Genomic DNA, 15,516 nt, shown 5'->3' on the forward strand with positions numbered 1-15,516 from the left:
ATAATGCCACTACTTATTGTTTCTTGCTTCTCCAAGCGACTAGATTACCTTTAACAAAGGTAAAATAGCCCGCTGTCGATCTTCGGTCAACCGGGTTGCTTGCCCAATCAGCATCTGTGTATCCATGCACCCCTCGGAGTTTATTCTTCTGGAACATTATTCCATGTCCGACTGTTCCATTGAGGTACTTGACTATTCTCAATGCAGCTTCATAGTGATCCTTCCGTGGTCGATGCATGAACTGACTCGCAATTCCGACTGCATAGGCAATATCAGGTCTAGTGTGGGATATGTAAATGAGCTTCCCAACCAAACGCTGATATTGGCCTTGGTGTGCTAACTCGCACCCTCGGAGATTTGCAGTCCATGATTAACTAAGATCGGTGTATCAGCAGGTTTGCAATCCAGAAGTCCTGTCTCAGCCAGGATGTCTAGGATGTATTTCTTCTGCCTCAAGAAAATCCCTCATTCAGATCTTAGTACCTCTATCCCCAAGAAGTACTTAAGATTTCCCAAGTTCTTCATTTCGAATTCTTGAGATAGACTCCCCTTTAGTCTCTCGATCTCCTCTGTATCATCTCCAGTTATGATCATGTCATCTACATAGATGATCAAGCACGTAATCCGGCCATCCCACTTTTTCAGAAATAATGTATTATCTGAATGGCTTTGTTTGAACCCATACTGTGTCATAGCCTCAGTGAACCTTCCGAACCAAATTCTGGGGGATTGCTTAAGTCCATACAAAGTTTTCTTCAGCCGACATCCTTCTCCTTTGTTGTACCCCTGTGAGAATCCCGATGGTGCTTCCATATATACTTCTCTCTTTAGTTCCCCATGGAGGAAAGCATTTGTGACGTCAAATTGATGTAGTGTCCAGTCTCTGTTTGCAGCAACGGATAATAGCACTCGGATTGTGTTCATCTTTGCTACTGGGGAGAATGTCTCATCATAGTCTACTTCATAGGTTTGTGTGTATCCCTTTGCTACCAACCGTGCCTTGTACCTTTCTATGGAACCGTATGCTTGATAGTAAACACCCATTTACATCCTACCGCCTTCTTCCCGTCCGGTATCATGCATTTTACCCAAGTGCCGTTCCTTTCTAGTGCACCCATTTCCTTTAGCATTGCCTCTCTACAATGTCTGTGTCTCCAAGCCTCTTCCACCGTGCAAGGAATCTCTTCTTCCTTATAAAGTGCTACTTCAAATGCATGCGCCATTTTGGAAAGTTGCCCTTTAACCATGTTGGCTATTGAGTACTTAGCTTTCTTGCATATGGCTTCAGGGCTGTATCTTTTTGGTGGAACTCCTCGGTTTGATCTTGGTGGTAGTTTATATCCTCCAACTCCTTCACTCATCTGTTCTTCCAGTAGGTCGCAGATTTCTGGTTCATTCTGGTTGTCAGGTTCAGACTCAATATCTGTTTCAGGGTCAGTCTCACTGTATTTCAGAGGACTGCGCTGCTCCGTTGATGACTTCCTTTGGTCGACCTACCGCTGCTGAAGGATTTAACCGACTTAGTAGGTCACGGTCACTCTCCCCCTGACCGCTAAGGTGGTTAAAGAAATAGTATGTTTCAAGGAAATAACAGTTCATGGTGGTGAACATGCGTCCGGATTTAGGATCAAAGCACTGGTATCCTTTTTTAGAAGCCCCATATCCCATGAAAACACATTTTACGGCACAAGGTGATAGTTTAGTGCGCTGATGTTTAGGTATATGGACAAAGACCGAGCATCCGAACACTCGAGGCTGAAGGGTCAAGGGTAAAGGGATTGAGCTCGTGTGGAAAGGACTTCTAGTGGTGTTTGGAGATTCAGCGTGCTAGAGTGTAATCGGTTTGTGAGATAGACAGATGAGGTAAGCCAAAAATTTTCGAGGGTGTTGGATTCAATTAGCATAGCAGGCCCCATTTCTAGAAGAGTACGGTTCTTTCTCTCAGACACACCATTTTGTTCCGGGGTGTATGGGCATGTAGTTTGGTGGACTAGGCCTTTACAGTGACAAAAGGTCTTCATGTTCAAATTTACAAATTCTCCCCCGTTGTCGGATCTAAGGATTTGTATGTTTTTCTGAAATTGGGTTTGTACCAGGGTGTGAAAGTGTTTATAATGTTCAAAGACTTCATTTTTGTGTTTCATAAAGTAGACTCATGTCATGCGCGTGCAATCATCTACAAAGCGAAGAAAGTATTTAAACCCTTGTCCCCTACAACTGGAGATGGACCCCACACATCAGAATGGACTAGTGAAAACAACGAGTTAACTCGGGTATTATTGGGCTTATAAGAATGTCTATGGCTTTTGGCTAACACACAAGTCTCACAATACATTTCTTGACTAAATTTAGGAAACATAATTTTTAAATAACCCGAGGACGGATGTCCTAAACGACGATGTCAGAGCCAAGCTTCCCTGTCTGACGATCCATGAGTTAGCAAAGCAGTTCCTTGTTGATCTATCTCGTCCACATAGTACAGCCCGTCCCTCTCAGGGCCACGTCCAATGATTACCCCTGTTCTGATATCCTGCAAAAGGCAAAAGTTGGGTTGCATCAGGAGAGTACAATTTAATTCTTTTGTCACATGGCTAATTGATAATAATTTGTGTGACATGGAAGGAACATATAAGCAGTTGGATAAAGTCAGAGCGGGTGAAATTCTGACAGTTCCTGCTCCTTCCACAGAAGTGCATTCTCCGCTGGACGTTTGAATATGAGTTTTCGGTGCCCTATGCATATTAGATATATCAGCAATATCATAAGTAATAGTGTCAATGTCTCCGCAGTCAAAAATCCATTTGTCATTTTCATTTTCAGAGGAAACTGATAGGGCGTAAGACGTGGGCAAATGTTCGAGGATTTGAAATCTGTTTTCACAAGGTACATGGGTTGTTTGGGAATATCTGGGAGTTTTAGGACTCGATTTGGCAATTTTTGACATTCTGGTCTCGATTTTGATATTTCTGAGAGTCTGGGGTTCTTTTTGAAATTTTTCAGGATCATAAGGGGGGTTTTAGCAATATTTTGGGTATGAGGTTCATAGGGTAGTAATTTAGGAGATTGAGGGCTTGGGAATAAATTCCCAAACCTTAATTTACCTCCATCCAAGTTCGGCGCCTCCACATCTAGATCCTCCAGATTTTGCACAGTTGTGTCGCCTCCTCCTCTGGCGATCGACGTCGTTCCCTCCGTTCCGCCTCGGTTGGTAACAGCCACTAATGTGTTTCCGATAGCGGCGGCAGGGATTCATTCTCCTCCGGCCACTGCTGCAGCTGCCCGACCCCCTTTGAACGGCTCATGAGATGAATTGTTCTTTGATTTCCTCTCCTGCCACCACTCTGGTTAGCATTGTAGTTCAAAACAAGTCTCTCGTGTATGCTTTTTCTTCCCACAGTGAGAGCACATCAACTTCGATTTGTCTTCCTCAGGTCGTCTGTTCTAATTTCTATCATTCCCGCCGCCGTTTCGTTGAGGGGTGTTGAGGTGTACTGCCGGATTTTGCCACGGTTGGGTTACTGCCAATCCCGACCGAGTTCCTTGTGCGCTGGAGTCCCCAGTTTGTAGGACGGCGGATCTGGCGTCTTATCGCTGGAGTGCGGCATATGCGGCCTCCACCGAGGGAAGTGGTTCTTGCCTCAATATCTCCTTTTTGATGCTCCCATACTTGCTGTTTATGGCTACAAGTAACTGAAGTAGCCTTTGTTCTTGTTTCTCTTGGTGGTATATTTCAATGTCTTCAGTATACTTCATCCAATTTGGTTGCCTCCGATCAATGGAGATCCATAGATCATTCAACGTCGGCCATATGTCCTCCAGAGATTCTTCTTTCTGTTTTATTGTTATTGCCTTTGCGTACAGGTCGTACACTTGAATCTTGTCTCCTCCGCTTGCATATGTGATCTCCAAACTGGTCCATATATCCTTGGCCGTTGGATACTGGGTCAGACGGCTGACTAGCTTCTGTTCAACGTTTTGAATCAATGATAAGGCCTATTTCATGCATCGGTTTATGGGTAAAACGTATGCTACTTGATCGGTTTATCGCGCAAAGCAAGTGTTAAATGTGCAGGAATGCCGCTTGACCTAAGCAACAAGGCCAAACTGATCAAGCCAGTACAATAGGCAAAACAAGGCCAGAAATCGGGGGAATTGATCAAGGGGAGTAATCAAGCAGTCAGGGAGTGGACCACTGGCTTCCAGAAGAAGGACATGTGAGGCTATGAGCTGGATGGTGCGCATCATTCTGTTATCAAGGACAACGTTCTAGATGGGGACACGTGCTGATATATGAGACGCAAGGACAGAGCTGAGTCATGAATCTGTTACTGAAAAGCGTCGTCATTCTAGAAGGAAAGCACGTAGCAATCAATGAGTCGCTCACTCTCAGCATGAGCGAATATTCCCTGCCAAGATCGTTATCCAGCTGGAGGTCGTGCCGAGCCTATAAATAGAGGATGTGCCACTACAAGAAGGCGATCTGATCCTTTACTTTCCGTCTTTAGAATAGTTTAGTTCTCTAGTTTAGTTCAGTTCTCTAGATAGCTTAGATAAAGAAATGCTTAGTTAGAGAAAAGGGCGACCGGAGGGAGTGCTACAGAATACTCGATATCTGTCGGCGTTATCTCAAGTTTCCCGCCAAGGATCTCCTCGGTTTTACTTGCTTTCGTATTTTCCGAAGTGTTAGCTTAGTTTAATTTCAAGTTGTTCTGTAGTTAAAGTTTCAATCTTTCTGCACTTCGAATGTTCGTTGTACTGTTCTGAGTTTTTAGTATTAATCAGAGTTTTTTCATTTTTGTCATCGTGTTCACTGTTCCGTTTTCAGTTTCACTTTCGAGTACTTGACCAAGTGTCTAATCGTGATGAATGGCAAAGTGTTTTCATTTTTCGCAGCATGCTTGGATAGTTAGTTTTTAATTCCCTTGATCAAGTAGTTAATTATTTTTCTGTCTAAGGTAAAACCAGTAGTTAAAACTCCCAAAATTAAAGCGTGGCAGCAGCCAAACCCTGTTCACTACTCACACACGCGATACGCTAGCTTATCTGTGGGATCGACCCCGAACTTGCCGCTTTATTGTTAAAGTAGTGTAAAATTGGGAGTTATAAATTACTTTGGCGGGACGTGCGAGAGCGAGATCGCCTTGATCAAGTGGCAACGACAATTTGCTAATTGATTCATCCGGTTCGGTTATCTTCCATATAACTTGATCTACTCAATTCCGAACTCTCGTTCCAACCCAGTACTTCCAAATTGACGTCGTTGCCGGGGATGTATGGTGTTATTTTATGTTTGTGTGTAGTGCGTAGGTGTATATAGTTTTATTTCTTTCTTTTCTCATTTGTTTTTCTTACTGTTGATGAGAAGGTACCACCGCGGTGGCCACTGGAATCACCCTCTTATATACAGAGACACTAACGCTTATTGGCGAGTCCAGGAAGCCGGCATTGTTACCACTCGTTACAGAGCAGCACTAGCTGCAGCAGCAGCCGCTGATCAACTGACCAGCGAAGAAGAAGGAGAGCAGAACACACAGCCCAGACCACCACCACCTGAACAAGCAGAGATGGCCCTCGTCGACAACGACTCTGGAATCGGCTCTCTGCACGCTCATGATGAGAAGGAGCCCACACATGCCATTACCGCTACTCCTGGGATGCGGACCATTGCAATCAAATCAGGAGTATTGGCCGTTTTGTCCCATTTTTATGGTCTTTCGAAGGAGTGTCCTTACGCCTTCCTGGAGGAGTTCTGCCGATACTGTGATATTCAGCCTGTGCCGGCTGGATCCACATCCGAAGATTATAGACTGAAGGCTATTCCCTTCGTATTGAAAGGCGATGCGGGTGTCTGGCTGTCGAGGCTGCCAGAAGGATCCATCAGAACATGGGCCGAGTTCCGTATGATATTTCTAGATCGTTTCTTTCCAGCATCGAAGACGAGTGCGCTAAAAAGAGAGATTACAGAGGCCAGACAGGAGTTTGATGAGCCCCTCGGCCAGTACTAGGATAGATTCCAAGGGCTGCTTCAAGCATGCCCCAACCACAAGCTGGGAAAGCAAGAGATCTACTTGATCTTTTATGGCGGACTCATAGTAGACAGCAAGAACAACCTAAACCTCGCAGCTCAATGGGATTTTTCGAAAACCCCATTTAGCCAAGCCAAAAGTATACTGGAGAGGCTGATCGAGGCCAAATGGTCGTATGAGACATCCCGAGGCCAGTATAGGAGATGGGCAGTGCACGCAGCAGAGGCGCGCAATGATGAAAAGTTGGAGGCTCGATTCGAGCAAATGGAGAAGAAGCTGCTGGAAGCAGCAGAGAAAACCAGGACGCCTCCACCACCTGCCCCGAAGGAGAAGCAGTATGTGCCGCCACCGCCACCGCCAGAAGAACATCACTATTATTACTGCGAATTTCCCCCTGAGATAGAGCCGCAGCCCCAGGTGAATGCCGTTGGCCACTAGAACGCAATTGGCAACTAGATCCAGGGAAAACAAAGAGACGCCCCATGGAGAGACCACCCCAACTTCAGGTGGACTGATCAGAATCAAGGCCAACCTCCCCAATCATCTACCCAGCAAGTACAACCCTCTGAAGGGCAGCCCAACTGGCCTGCTCGGATCCAGGATAGATCGAAGACTGGAGGGAACAGAATACAGGGGGTACCTCAAGGCAACTGGTCAAGTGGACCTCAAGGGAACTGGTCCAGTGGAGGACAACCCAACTGGTCAAGCAGACAACCAGAGGCAAATTGGGGGTACAGACAGCAAGGCCCCCAGTCAAGCAACCAGGGAACGCAGCCGAATAACCAGATGGTCAGCTACGTTCCACCACACCAAAGGGGAAATCAGCACCCAGGGAATCAACAACACATCCAGTCGCAATACCAGCAAGAACATTGCGGGCAATCTGAATACCCGCAGCCCAACCACGGTGGGGGACCGCCGAATCAAAGATACAACCGCCACCCCAACGATGGTCAAGGAGATATGTTAGTACCGCACCATCTAAATGATGCGATGCGGGAAATCCAGGAGGCTCAGAAGGAGCAGCGGGCTGCGTTGGAGATGCTGACAAAGCAACTCTCTCAAGTTGCAATGTCACTGGGCGAGCTGAGGGGAAATGAAGGAAAAATTCCGGCCACTGTGTAGCCACCTGGTCGTGAGAATTAGCGAAGTGTCCCTGATGTAGGGGAAAGTTTACCAAGGCCCCAGTTATCCTGCGATGTCTCCAGCAACTAATTCTGGACCAAGCCGTGAAAAAGAAGGAGAATCCAGTATAGTGGATCAAGCGAAAGAAAAAAGGCAAGGAAAAGGTGGGAAGTGAAGCCTCAGAAGAAGGTCAGAAAGAGGAAGTTGAGAAAGTTAAGCCATATCCGTACCGAGGAATGGTGACAAGGAAGAGGGATGCCACGATCGACGTGGCGAGTACGTTCAAGGACGTGGAGGTGAAGGTGCCGCTCTTGACGGCGTTAAAAATGCCCCTGATTAGTAAATTCATCAAAGACTACTTGGCGGGAAAAGTCAACGAGGAAGGGAGACTAATTACAGATGTGAACGTCTCTGCCGTGATCCAGAGAAGCGACCTCCCCTCCAAGAAAACTGACCCTGGAATGTTCATGCTTCCCATTGCCATTGGGGATACACAAGTAGATCACGCCGTGTGCGACTTGGGGGCATCGATCAACGTTTTGCCATATTTCATCTATCGGAAGCTGGGAGCGGCCAAGCTCGTCGACACAGACATAATGATACAGTTGGCCGACAGATCGTGTATTCACCCAAAAGGAATTCTAGAGAACGTTATTGTAAAAGTGAATAACTTTACGTACCCAGCTGATTTTTTCGTTATCAAGATGACGGAGCCCGCAGCAAGGGAGTCGAGTGAAGTCCTACTGGGACGGCCGTTCCTGTCCACGGCCAGCACTATCATAGACGTCCGTAATGGGACGATCAGCCTGGACTTCAAAGGAGAGCAGTACACGTTCAACATTGATGAAGCCATGAAGAGGCCAGCTGACGGCGAGAACGTGTACTCCGTAGATGTGACTGAGCCATTAGTACAGGAATTTCTGGAGGAGGAATTCTTAAAGAGGCAGTTCACTGACTCTGCTGCAGATGAAGAAGTCGAAAAAGAAGTAGAAGAGTGGCTTGAGACCATGAAGGTCGGAGAGATGGACGACCAGGCCATCGCGAAAGCGATAATGGATTTTTGCGAGCGCCCTAGGTCAGCTGGGTCAAGTGGGACAGCTCAAGTATCTAGCCCAGCGAAAGCGGCTTGATCAAGGCAAGCCACTGGAAAGAGAAGCGGCAGAAAATCCTCTGTCCACTGAAGAACCAAAGCCCGCGAAGGAGTTGAAGCCCCTTCCAACACATCTTAAAGTACGCCTACCTGGGGGAGGAAGAAACAGTGCCGTTATCATCAACAGCCAGTTGACCCAGGGGCAAGAAGACAGATTGCTGGAAGTGTTGAAAAGAAATCAGAAAGATATCGGTTGCAAACTGACAGACTTGGTGGGCATCAGCCCAGACTTGTGTATGCACCACATCCGACTGGAGGAAGGAGCCAAGCCACACTGCGACCAACAACGAAAACTCAACCCCAACATGAGGGAAGAGGTGCTCAAAGAAATTGTCAAGTTGGTCTCGATTGGGATTATCTACTCCATCCCGGACAGTAACTGGGTATGTCCAGTGCACATGGTGCCGAAGAAAGGAGGAATCCAAGTCGTGAAAAATGAAAAGAATGAATTGATTCCGACTAGGGCAGTTATGGGGTGGAGAATGTGCATAGATTACAGGAAGCTGAACCAAGCTACCAAGAAGGATCACTTCCCTCTATCGTTCATTGATCAAATGCTAGAGAAGTTGGCAGGGAAGCAGTATTTCAGCTTCTTGGATGGTTATAGTAGCTATTTCCAGATCGCTGTGAATCCAGATGACCAAGAGAAAACAACATTCACCTGCCCCTTTGGCACTTACGCCTATCGGAGGATGCCCTTCGGCCTCTGTAACGCTCCGGGCACTTTCCAGAGATGCATGATGAGCATCTTCTCGGACCTGTTGGAAGACTGCATTGAGATCTTCATAGATGACTTTACTGTCTATGGGGACTATTTCGATCAAGGGCTGCATAGCCTAAACAGGGTGCTGGAAAAATGCCGACAGAAGGACTTGGTGCTGAACTTTGAAAAATGCCATTTTATTGTTACTGAATAAATAGCCCTGGGCCATGTAGTGTCGAGCGGGAAAATAGAGGTCGTCCCAGCAAAGGTAGCGGTAATTGCAAAACTGCCGTATCCCACCAACCAGAAGGAGATCAGAGCCTTTTTGGGCCACGCTGGGTTTTATAGAAGATTTATCAAAGATTTCGCGAAGATAGCCCAGCCCTTGACGAGGCATCTCCAGAATGACGTGGAATTCGAATTCTCTGATGCCTGCAAAGATGCGTTCCAATTTCTGAAGGACCGGTTGATAAGCTCTCTGATAATACGCGCCCCCGATTGGAGTCACCCCTTTGAGGTGATGTGCGATGCTAGCGATTATGTTGTGGGGGCAGTATTGGGTCAAAAGATTGAATTAAAAAGTTATATCATCTTCTACGCGTCAAAGACGTTGAATCAGGCACAGATGAACTATGACGTGACCGAGAAGGAGATGCTATCGGTAGTATTCGCATTTGAGAAGTTCAGGCCGTATCTGCTTGGGTCCAAAGTGATAGTCTATACTGACCATGCTGCGATCAAGTACCTGTTGGCTAAGAAGGAATCGAAGCCGCGACTGATTAGATGGGTCCTCCTTTTACAAGAATTCGACTGGGAGGCAGTCGACAAGAAGGGATGCGAGAACAGAGTGGCGGATCACTTAAGCCGAATTTTGCAAGAAGATAACGGTGAAGTCATTCTAGACGCTTTCCCTGAGGAGCATCTATATCTGATCAAGTCAACACCTAAACTACAGTGGATCAACCAAGCAGAGCGGGTTGATCAAGCCAATCAAGGAAGCAGGAGACAACACGCGAGGAAAGAGCCATGGTTAGCAGACATGGCCAACTACTTGGTGATGAACGAGTTGCCCAGAAGGGATGGAATGGAGGCATTTGTGGTGGACAACATTCCACTACTCATGCCTAACTCTCGCCAGTAAGTGGGGAAAAGGAGTGATCGGGTACTCATGGGTAGTCTGCTTGATCAAGCGGCAATTTCTTAATCTATTAAATTGATCAAGTGACGTCCTAGGGGAACCCGGTCAAGTCCTTAGTAGTTAGTGTAAATAGTTTTTCATTTGTTAGTTTTTTAAATCCTAGTTAATTAAAAGATGGGAATGAGGAAGGAACTGATCAGGTGGAACTATTTGAGTTTTCATCCAGAATTACTTGTCCACTTGATCAGTGTAATTTGAGTTTAATTTGTGGTTATAGATTGAATTGATCAGGGCAGGAGATGATAGGACGCATGCAGTCATTGAAGAGGTGTCAGACGGCGCCAACTGTCGCAATGAAATGACGTCCTGAGGAGAAGAGGAGGATACACATTGGGGGCCCATTCCGAGGATGGAGCGAGAGGAGGCTGCAAGTGCTGACGACGCATGGATGCTCCGAGTGGAGCAGACGTTGATGCAGCTGGTGGAGAATTCAAATACTCAACTGGTCCTGCTGGCCAGGTTGTTGGGAACCACCCATGACCAGACCCCTGCCAGGCAACCACCACCTCCCTCTACAAGCTCTCCTCAGTCTCGGCGCCCATCATCCTCCAGGCCACCCTCAGCATCCCCCGGTCAACCCCCAGGAAGCATTAAGTACAACCCCCCCCCGATCTCTACTCATTTCAGTTTAAAAACAATTTTAGTTTTATTTGTTCTTGGTATGTATAACTGATATTCTGCTCCACCTCACACCTAGACCTGTGTTGGGTCTAAGTGTGAGAAGTTATGCATGTTCGTTTTGCTATGTTTTGTTTGCCTGCCTATATCTGTTTTGGTTATTGTTTTTCTGTGTTTATTGGTATGTTTTGATTGTTGGCACTGCCTCACACTTAGCCCAGTGTCTGGTCTAAGTGTGAGAAGTTTTCCTTGGTTTCTGTTGTGCTGTTGCCCTTTTTCCACTGCATCCAGTCCCTCGAGGACGAGTTCATATGCAGTGGGAGGGGGAGGGTTAGTTCCAGTAAAATCATACATGTCAAAATTTTGAAAATACAAAATTTAAGTTAATAATAAATAGGTAGTATGCATGAAATTGGATAAATCAAAGACTTGATTACTTTGGGAAGAGTTAGAGAAAGGAATCAGTATGTTTACATGTAGAAACTTGATTGCAAAAACTTGATCAGTTTGAACGACGCAAGTATGATGGAAATGCTCAATTTTTAAACTTACTGTGAAGCCCCTCTATATGTGAATTTTTAATATTTAGATGAAAATTGCACAAGTAGTAAGGACTAAAGGCATTAGGACTTAACCAATTTGAGTCTTTTCTTCTTTCGCTCCACGAACCCGCCTAGTCAAGCAAGGCACCCCTTAGTTAACCAAGTTGAGCCCATACACTTATACCCTTTCTTTCGAAACCAGAACCCACATCCATACACTTTTTCTTTTACAAACACGTGAGGAAAAGGAGCCAAGAGATGAGTCTTTTCAAAGTAAGGGGTAGTACGATAGAAAGCAAAAAAAAAAAAGTATCCGGGTTGAGCGAGTTAGTCAATCAGGTTGATCATGTCAAAAATCAAGTAAAAAAAATCGAGAAAAGTTGAGAAAAAGAGGGCAGGAAAAAGTTGTAACCTGACCCGGTAGTCGAAAGTTAGAAAATAAGCCAAAAAGGCTAAAAGTCACCACTTGAGCGAGTAAGATATCTAGTGGCAAAAATAAATAGTTCAAATCTCTGGTCTCTTGACTCATGTGTTTTTCTTTTTACAGTTTATATTTTTAAACTTAGACCCCTAGGACCCTACCCTGATACACCACTACCCTTAAGCCCCATTACACCCGGAATAAAGACTTTAAGGAACTATCTTGTACAATCCGATTCGAGGTATTAAATTTGTGGCAATACCGAGTGCACAGTCCTAACATCCCTGGTGAGAAATGAGTGACTGAGTGAATCCAACAGTGGTTTAAAATTGAGCAATCTTGACAAACTGACACCTTGATCAAGTAAAAGCAAAAAGGAAGAAACATAAGTTGCTGGCAAATGGATAGACATCGACCTCGGGTATGATTGTTGGAAATTTATTCAGTCTAATGCATCTATGTGAATATGTGTTTTTGTTTCAAGTCTTGTTTTCCTTTTCGTCTTCTTTTACTTTCTTGACATGAGCAAACCATGCCTGAAATTTGTCTTATCTTTTCTTTTCTTTTTCTTTATACTTGAGGACAAGTATGTTTTAAGTGTGAGCAGTTTGATAAGGCCTATTTCATGCATCGGTTTATGGGTAAAATGTATGCTACTGGATCGGTTTATCGCGCAAAGCAAGTGTTAAATGTGCAGGAATGCCGCTTGACCAAGGCAACAAGGCCAAACTGATCAAGCCAGTACAATAGGCAAAACAAGGCCAGAAATCGAGGAAGTTGATCAAGGGGAGTAATCAAGTAGTCAAGGAGGGGACCACTGGCTTCCAGAAGAAGGACACATGAGGCTATGAGCTGGATGGTGCGCATCATTCTGTTATCAAGGACAACGTTCTAGAAGGGGACACGTGCTGATATATGAGACGCAAGGACAGAGCTGAGTCATGAATCTGTTACTGAAAAGTGTCGTCATTCTAGAAGGAAAGCACGTAGCAATCAATGAGTCGCTCACTCTCAGCATGAGCGAATATTCCCTGCCAAGATCGTTATCCAGCTGGAGGTCGTGCCGAGCCTATAAATAGAGGACGTGCCACCACAAGAAGGCGATCCGATCCTTTACTTTCCGTCTTTAGTTTAGTTTAGTTCTCTAGTTTAGTTCAGTTCTCTAGATAGCTTAGATAAAGAAATGCTTAGTTAGAGAAAAGGGCGACCGAAGGGAGCGCTGCAGAATACTCGATATCTGTCGGCGTTATCTCAAGTTTCCCGCCGAGGATCTCCTCGGTTTTACTTGCTTTTGTATTTTCCGAAGTGTTAGCTTAGTTTAATTTCAAGTTGTTCTGTAGTTAAAGTTTCAATCTTTCTGCACTTCGAATGTTCGTTGTACTGTTCTGAGTTTTTAGTAATAATCAAAGTTTTTTTGTTTTCGTCATCGTGTTCACTGTTCCGTTTTCAGTTTCGCTTTCGAGTACTTGACCAAGTGTTTAATCGTGATGAATGGCAAAGTGTTTTCGTTTTTTCGCAGCATGCTTAGATAGTTAGTTTTTAATTCCAGACTGAAATTCACTTGACCCAGTAGTTAAAATTCCCTTGATCAAGTAGTTAGTTACTTTTTTGTCTAAGGTAAAACCAGTAGTTAAAACTCCCAAAATTAAAGCGTGGCAGCAGCCAAACCCTGTTCACTACTCACACACGCTAACTAGCTTCTCTGTGGGATCGACCCCGAACTTGCCGCTTTACTGTTAAAGTAGTGTAAAATTGGGAGTTATAAATTACTTTGGCGGGACGTGCGAGAGCGAGATCGCCTTGATCAAGTGGCAACGACAATTTGCTAACTGATCCATTCGGTTCGGTTATCTTCCATATAACTTGATCTACTCAATTACGGACTCTCTTTCCCACCCAGTCCTTCCAATCAAACACATAAAAACGCCGTGGTCCGCCTGCTGCCATCTCTCGAAGGCATAGTCGGTCCTTGCGGGAGGGATTGGGACTCCCGTGAGGTGAGATATCAATCCCCTTCCGCTAATTGCTGCCTTCATGACGTCAGCCCATGTGGAGTAGTTTTCGCCGTTAACTAACGGTGAAGAGTCAATTCTGTGAGGTTCAGTTTTTGGTTTTGGTGAGGTATCTATGGTGATTATTTCTCTCTGGCTATGCGCAATACTTGTGCGCATGAATTCGGCAAACATTCGAGCAAATTGCTCTGTTTCCGTTGGTTTTGGTTGTTCATTGTTTTCTGACATGGTTTATGGTTTTGGCAGGATCTGCCGGATTTTAGTTAAGGGGTTCGGGATTGGTCCGAGACAGTGATGAGACTACTCTGAGTCTCACCCCTGCTCTGATACCATCTTCAAAGGTATATCAGACATGGCTAGGAAAAATAGAGGAGAATCAAAGAGTTTATTGTATATTCTTTGATGATATAATTCTACACAAGTTGTCCCCTTTTATAGGTATTACACGAGGCACATATATGGAATACTATCAATGGTATCAATCTACTTTTAATGCTATCAATTTATTCCTCTAATTATGCCGAACTATCTCCGGACTATCGTGGTTGACTCTTCTCAAATCTTCCCTTGTTTAACATGAGAGAAATTATGTATGATTTGGCAAACGTAAAATGCTATACGGACATAGTGCATCATTTTATGTGTAGAGTATCGATTGAATCTAACCAGTGTGACATCTTTAAGTTGTGAGACGGAGGGAGTAAGAAACAAAATACGTAAAATAAAGTTTCCTACGTACCATGGTTGGATCTTGCATAATTTTGGGCCCCACTAGTGGTGTACCTCGCATAACACTTAGCCAAGAACATATCACCAAACACAGCGCCGTATCGCCTCCGCCGCGCAGTCCTGACACTGCGCCGCAATCAGTTCGCCAACGCACTGCGCCACGCCACTCACACCCTCGGCGCCTCCGACCCGATACGGCCCCCCGGACCCACCACTCATCGCCGCCAGCACGGCGTCTCGGCGGCCAATCTGATCCACGTCATCGCCGTCAGACGGGCCGCACTTCTTCATCGCGGCCGATTTGTCCTCGGCCCCAATGAGGGAAGCGTTGTCGTACTTGACGAAGAAGCCCTCGAGCTGCACCGAGCCCCCGCAGGCCAGGGGGCACATGGGGCCGAGGCGGGTGACGGCCCGGGCGACGCAGGTGGCGCAGTCGGCCATGGAGAGGTCGGAACGGCACTGGTAGAGGCCGTAGACGACGTCGTCCGGGCTGGAGCCCGTGATGGTGGACTTGTTGTAGGAGGAGTATGTGGCTGAGTTGACGTGGGATGTGATGAGGGAGTTTAGGTTGGATTCGTAGGGTGAGTTTGGGGTGTAATTGATATGGGAGCACCAGCCGTAGAGGAATGAGTCTGCTGCTGAATCTGCAACAATCATTAGTAGGAATTGGAAGGGGAGTAGAGATGCAAATTGACCAACATATTTGGCCATGTTTAAGCTCAATATTACTACTATTTCTATGTGTCCATGTGTGTGTGTGGACAGTGAGAGATGTGTGATCAATGAAACAACAATGTTTTGCGTTTTACGTGTCTCTCCAGTCTCCAATGATGCTTGTGCGGTTTAGATGGCACTCTCTTTCATTCAAATTTGAGCTTTAATTTTTTTTTTTTAATTTTTATCTTGTTCAAGCTTTAATATTGACTTTACACAGTGTTTATTGTTAAATCACTATCCTGTAACATGTCACATTTAGTTAATACTCCAATTTT

At 45.4% G+C, this 15,516-nt stretch overlaps 4 protein-coding genes across 4 annotated transcripts; 3 read left to right on the forward strand and 1 right to left on the reverse strand.

Moving 5' to 3' along the window:
- Positions 1 to 2,453: 2,453 nt before the first annotated feature.
- On the reverse strand, positions 2,454 to 15,296 carry LOC121761592 (plasmodesmata-located protein 7-like). The gene is made up of 2 exons (XM_042157229.1): positions 14,535 to 15,296; positions 2,454 to 2,530 (listed from the first exon to the last, which is right to left on the reverse strand). Exon 1 carries the CDS (start codon positions 15,233 to 15,235, stop codon positions 14,606 to 14,608), a length of 630 nt encoding a protein of 209 aa, XP_042013163.1. The 5' UTR covers positions 15,236 to 15,296; the 3' UTR covers positions 2,454 to 2,530; positions 14,535 to 14,605.
- On the forward strand, positions 6,291 to 7,151 carry LOC121760562 (basic salivary proline-rich protein 1-like). Its single transcript, XM_042156207.1, has 2 exons — positions 6,291 to 6,443; positions 6,489 to 7,151. Exons 1-2 carry the CDS (start codon positions 6,291 to 6,293, stop codon positions 7,149 to 7,151), a joined length of 816 nt encoding a protein of 271 aa, XP_042012141.1.
- LOC121760563 lies at positions 7,388 to 8,281 on the forward strand. Its single transcript, XM_042156208.1, has one exon. It carries the CDS (start codon positions 7,388 to 7,390, stop codon positions 8,279 to 8,281), a length of 894 nt encoding a protein of 297 aa, XP_042012142.1.
- Positions 8,607 to 10,145, forward strand: LOC121760564. Its single transcript, XM_042156209.1, has 2 exons — positions 8,607 to 9,009; positions 9,223 to 10,145. The coding sequence occupies exons 1-2, from the start codon at positions 8,607 to 8,609 to the stop codon at positions 10,143 to 10,145; spliced, it is 1,326 nt and encodes a 441-aa protein (XP_042012143.1).
- Positions 15,297 to 15,516: the final 220 nt, after the last annotated feature.

This window comes from Salvia splendens, chromosome 13, assembly GCF_004379255.2.
Source record: "Salvia splendens isolate huo1 chromosome 13, SspV2, whole genome shotgun sequence".
Lineage (NCBI taxonomy): Eukaryota > Viridiplantae > Streptophyta > Magnoliopsida > Lamiales > Lamiaceae > Salvia > Salvia splendens.